Raw genomic sequence first — 6000 nt, forward strand, 5'->3', positions numbered from 1 at the left:
ATCCATCAAAAATTATACAATTTATTCGCGAAAGATGCACCAAAAATGAATTAATTGAACCAATTCGTTCGCGAACGAGTCACTTATAAGAATCAATTCATTCGCGAATGATTCACCAAAAATTATTGAATTCGTTCGCGAATGATAAACCAAAAATTATTCAGTTCGTTCGTGAATGATTCACCCAAAATTATTAAAATTAATCAATTCGTTCGCGAACGAGTTATTTATATGAATCAATTCGTTCGCGAATGATTCACCAAAAATTATTGAATTCGTTCGCGAATAATTCACCAAAAATTATTCAACTCGTTCGTGAATGATTCACCCAAAATTATTGAAATGAATCAATTCGTTCGCGAAAGAGTCACTTATATGAATCAATTCGTTCGCGAATGATTCACCAAAAATTATTCAATTCGTTCGTGAATGATTCACCCAAAATTATTAAATGAATCAATTCGTTCGCGAACGAGTCACTTATATGAATCAATTCGTTCGCGAATGATTCCCCAAAAATTATTCAATTCGTTCGTGAATGATTCACCAGAAATGAATTAAATGAAATTCGTTCGCCAATGATTCACCAAAAATTATTGAATTCGTTTGTGAATGATTCTCTAAAAATTATTCAATTCGTTCGTGAATGATTCACCTAGAAATCAATCCAAAACCCCCATACTACGGGCGTAATAATCTTATAATTATAAACATCCTTCCCCCCACCCCACCAAAAAAAAGGATTTATTTGTACTCCAATTCTTTTTAAATTGGACCGATTTTTACGATTTTGAAATTTTGTGGGCATTTTCTGTTTGTATTATTATTTCTGTTATTTTTTTTTTTTTGTTTTTTGTGAGAGAAAACAGAGTCAAATTCTGATTTTTAACTGCTCTCTAACCCACCCTTCTCCAAGGGTCCTTTTGAGATCAAAATTATTCCTCTATTTTTTTTTTTTTTTTATTCAGCTTTAGGGTGAAAAATAGTCAAAGAAACTACATTTATGTAGTAGAGATAAAATTTTAGCAAGAAAGATTTTTTTTCAGTTTGACCTCAATTTTGAAGGCTAATTAATTTTTAGACTACAAAAAAGTAATTTCGGAATTCTTTAGCTAAGAAAAACCTGTTTTATTAGTACCACAAGTGATTTCCACCAGAATTGAGGCATCTACTGAAATTAATTCCTCAAGTCCAAGTTTCATGCGAGGGGGTGGGTTCCAGAAAGTCCCAACGTGTTGGTTTGATGGTAGGATATTTTTCCACAGACCAAAAAAAAAATGAAATTATAAACATTTTATGAAAATATGCTCACAAAAAATCGTCTCTCCTTCCATCTCTCAAGCTATAAAAAGAACACAAGAGAGGGCAATATGGAATCATTTGATACACAGAACAATGAACATGGTAATGGTATATCAGCTGATATGGCTTCCAGAAAGAAAGCAAGCTCGAGGGTTGGGGATCTACATTCTACACCCACGTTTATACTCTAAATTGACGTAGAATTCAATTCCCCAGACACACATGGACTGGAGACCTTTCAAATATTATGTTAATGATATTTTATTCGTATATGTACATACTTCGTACGCGGAGATTATTATGGCAAACAATAGCCCGACCCTAAAATTCGGCGTACGAGGGTGGGAGTCCCTTAGCCCTTACACCCTTCTGGTTCAATTCGAACGAAAGTAGGATTTTGCGAATAAAAGCTATAAGTATCTAACGTCGATACGTTTCTTCTCTTTTCGAACACTTGTAAATTTTTAAAAAAACTTTCAAAATTAATTAGCACAATTTTTTTTAAAAATTTATTAGCAGATCTTTACATCATGTGATGAAATAAGTGATGACCAATTTTAATGAAAAACTAGCGAAACGTATCATTGAAAGTCGAATATTTTATCAGTAAATAGATAGGTCGGTACCACAAAATTAAAAATTGATATAATCTACTACTACTACTGTTGATAAGTCTGCATTCTAAATTGATGTAATAATATTCACTAGGTAGGTACACTTTTACATAAACTCTTCGCAAATTTCCATGAAATTTCATTACCTTTTCCCTAATTTTCAATAATTTTTACTTATTTTTAAACATTTTTACATCATTTTAACACGTTTTTGTTTTTTCATGGATTTTAATCAATTTTTACTGAAATTTTATCATATTTTTATAGCGATTTACAGTGTTTTTTTAATGATTTTTTTGGTGTTTTCACATCACTTTAGACTACTTTTTCTGCAAAATTTTTCATGTGTTTTGGGGAAATTTCATTGAAATAAATTTTTGCACTATTTCAACATAATTTTTAAACTTTTACGCGGATTTTTAAACAAATTTTATCATTTTTAAATGATTGCATGCAGCATTTTAAATTATTTTCATGATTTTTTTTTTTTACTTCGCTTTAGCACTATTTTCACTCTTTTTTTTACACATTTTGGCAAGTTTCGCAGAAAATTTAAATGCTTTTTTGAGCAATTTTACATAATTTTAACAATATTGTTTTCAACCATCATGTTCGTGCATTTTTGACTACTGAAATTTCACTGTTTTTGACCAATTTATGGAGTTTTTGAATGCTTCAGTGAGTGTTTTCTCATCATTTAAGCATAATTTTTACACTTTTTTTGGGGGCTTTCTTGATGCATTTTTTAAAAATTGTGTCAATTTTAACTATACTCTAATATCTTTTTCTGCGATTTTAGATCAGTTTAACAAGTTTTTACTGCTTTTGAGAGCACTTTTGCCAAATTTCAATCATCAATGAAATTTCATCATTATTTTTTACTAAAATTTGAGAGAGTAATACTAATAAAATGTTCATTTTTTTTTGTATGTATCTTCACATTATTTTAGAACAATTTTCACTTTTTAAGCATGTTTGTGGATTTTGTTGAAATTTTGTCATTTTTTATCATCAACGTTTTTTTGTACATTTTTAAAAAGTGTCACTACTTCTCGTTAATTTTCAGTTTTTTAATGTTTTAAATTTTTCATCATTTTGACACATTTTCATCACTTTTTCGCACATTTTTGACTTTCACTGAAATTCTATCATTTGTCAACAATTTACAGAAAATTTTAAAAGCTTGTATGCGTCTTCTTATTTTTATTTTTATTTTTATTTTTTTTTCAAATTTCGCGTTCGTAGAAATATTTTGATACTTAATATCTAGTTTTTTAATGCTCTTGAGGTAACTTTACAATATTTTAGCAATTTTCAGACACTTTTTCGAGCATTTTTAGCCAATTTCATTCAAATTTCACTTCCCACTTCTTGTAATTTTCTGTTACCTATTTTAGGTTTTTTTCTTATTATTTTTTAAAAAACTCCAGTTTTTGTCAAAGTTTGTTATTTTTTGTCAATTTTTAGTAATTTTAGTTCTGTTTAGCTTCATTTCATATCATTTCAACACATTTACAACACTTTTGGAAAATTTTACTGATGTTTCATCAATATTTCGATGATTTACAGTGTTTTTGAATAATCAGTGAGGGTCAATACGAGCAGATTTTATTTTTCAATAATAATACACATCAAAATGGAAGGAAATTTCTTTTTCTTTTTAAATGTTTTGTGCAACTTACAAATTGAATTAGCTAAGCAGCTAATTTTCAAATAAAAATGATTACGTCTTGAATATTAATTTATTTAATTTATTTAACCACGCCGTGTACAGCCGTTTGGCTAGAGACGTGGAGACAATTTGGAGTTAGATTTTGTTGTACAGATCGATTTCTTTCAGGAAGGTAAGGAGTCTAAGGTTTTGAGTATTACTGTCAGACAGTAGAGATTCAAGAGTGGGGTTTGGAATTAGGCGATTTCTTTCAGAATGGAATTTTGGGCATTCGGTTATTAGGTGGTTAATTGAGATAGGGATATTGCAGATTTCGCACAATGGTTTAGGTAATTTATTTAGGATATGGCCATGAGAAAGTAAGGAGTGGCCTGTTCGAAGTCTGAACAAAATGACTTCATCTTTTCGAGATGTTTGGAATTCTAAGCAAAAAATTGTCAGAATAAAATTTGTTCAATTTTCTAACAAGCTTCCCATTTTATTGATCATTTCAAAAACTGTGATCAATTTGAAAAATTTACGCAAGCCTCCATTAAATTATGAGTTGAGCAAAAAATCAAAAAATTTAATTTTGTCCGTTTTTCAATGAGCGTTGTCATTTGTCAACCACCAATATTACATATTTTGAAAAAGTGCAATCTGCTCCTTCAGTTTTAACGATAGGCAACACCTTAATCAAACGTTTTTTTTTCTTGTCATTGGTGGTACCCTAACCCCTACGCAGTATTTGACGACCATTCCAAGACAAGTGCACAAGTGGACTCTCTTTAGAGCAAAAGTAAGAAAGCTAGGTATATATTTTGGAACAATTTCAATTCAATTCTCATATGCAAAAGATATTCGATACATTATATTTTAGGTACGTGATTTATCTCGACACTTTATTGATTTTCAATCACTTACGAGTTAGTCAAACTTTCCTTCGGATAATTTCTAAATCAATTAAAAAAAAAAAAAAAACATTGAATATTTATCCATATTCATATTCGATTATTTCAATTCCACGAATAAAAACACATACCTATCTTTACCGATGATTCAATCATTCAACTCAACTCGTCTCAAAATTATCATCACACGTAATAAACATCATAGGTATTTACATTATTATCCTCAAATTCATTTCCGATCACCCAAGTATTTCAACCACTACGTAATCTTACCTTCCTACCACTATCATTTCACTTTCTATAAACGATACCCCAATAAGATAATCCACCACAACAATCAGGTAGGTAGATCTAGGTAACAAAACACAATTCAACTTACCCTTGAAGTTTACTCGCATGTCCCATACCAGGCATATTTGATAATTCCACTCGACTCGAACTCTCGAACCAAATATACAAAAAGACAGAAACACTCGAAACCCAGACGGAAGTCTACGGCACTCGATTAATAATACGAAGATCAACGACAATACATCCAGCACCGTATACCGCACTATAAGGTAGTATATAACTCGATAAACGCAGCTAGGATGCCACTCAGCGTGCTCAGCAGTCAGCACTCAATATGCACAAAAAAAACCGAGCCATTTAGTTAATAAGTAGAAGTAGAAGTACTCGTAAATTGCGCTAATAATGCAATAAGAATTGGCGGCGGCTGTGGCGGTTCCAGTCACGTAATCGGTGAAATATGATACTATCGAATAAGCAATTTTGGAATCACTGTTTATAAACAGAGTATCCGGTTCGAGAATATTTTATTATATAAAAGAATGAAAAAAAAAGAGTAAAAAAGATAGCTAGGTAATTCCAAGTTGAATTTTCTAACCGATAGACGTTCTGTATTAGACACGGTGACGCTGAGACGCAAACACTGGGCTAAATTAGTCTACCTGAGCTGCTGTGCTGAGCACGTGTTCTGGCATCGAACTGCATCGATTAACTTGGGATAGGTTTTATAGCTCATAGCTCGTGGTGTAGTCGCAAAATCATCGCCCGACTCGACCCGATGCAATCCAGACTCCGATTTCCGTTAAATAAACCCTTATTAGGATTTAATAAAAATGGCCGACGAACGTAGCCCTACATGCACATAGAGAGAGAGAGTGAACCACCGCTATGCATAAGGGTTGCAGCTACAAGCTACAAAGCTACCGGCTACGATACGATACGATGCATATTGTAGTGAATTTCATACATGGAATTATAAAATCGTAAGTCTAGGTATCGAAAAACATAGTAATAGGTAATACGATCACTCACCATTCGTGTTTATTGCTGTGGTGATACTTCATCGATGATCGAATCAAATTACTACGATCTCTGGAGTCTCGAGTTGTATAGTTGTATACGATTTTAAAACACGTAAACCAACGTTATCCGCGTAAGAAGCTGCAAAAGGCACCGGGCACGATCACAACAATGGTACTTGTAGAATCTTCATTCTTCTCATCCGAAGTTCCGA

General features: G+C 31.9%; 1 protein-coding gene across 2 annotated transcripts in view; it reads right to left on the reverse strand.

The window, feature by feature from the left end:
- Positions 1 to 6000, reverse strand: part of LOC135842454 (uncharacterized) — a 132121-nt gene extending 126121 nt beyond the window's left edge. Inside the window, exon 1 of one of the 2 annotated variants that reach the window (XM_065359924.1) lies at positions 5799 to 6000. In XM_065359924.1, coding sequence (XP_065215996.1) covers positions 5799 to 5830 — 32 coding nt within the window. In that variant the 5' untranslated portion in view covers positions 5831 to 6000. Of the gene's footprint in view, positions 1 to 4857; positions 5095 to 5798 lie in introns of those variants that run through there. The other variant, XM_065359923.1, reaches the window with a different exon arrangement.

The sequence above is a fragment of the Planococcus citri genome, chromosome 4, assembly GCF_950023065.1.
Source record: "Planococcus citri chromosome 4, ihPlaCitr1.1, whole genome shotgun sequence".
NCBI classification, from domain to species: Eukaryota; Metazoa; Arthropoda; class Insecta; order Hemiptera; family Pseudococcidae; genus Planococcus; species Planococcus citri.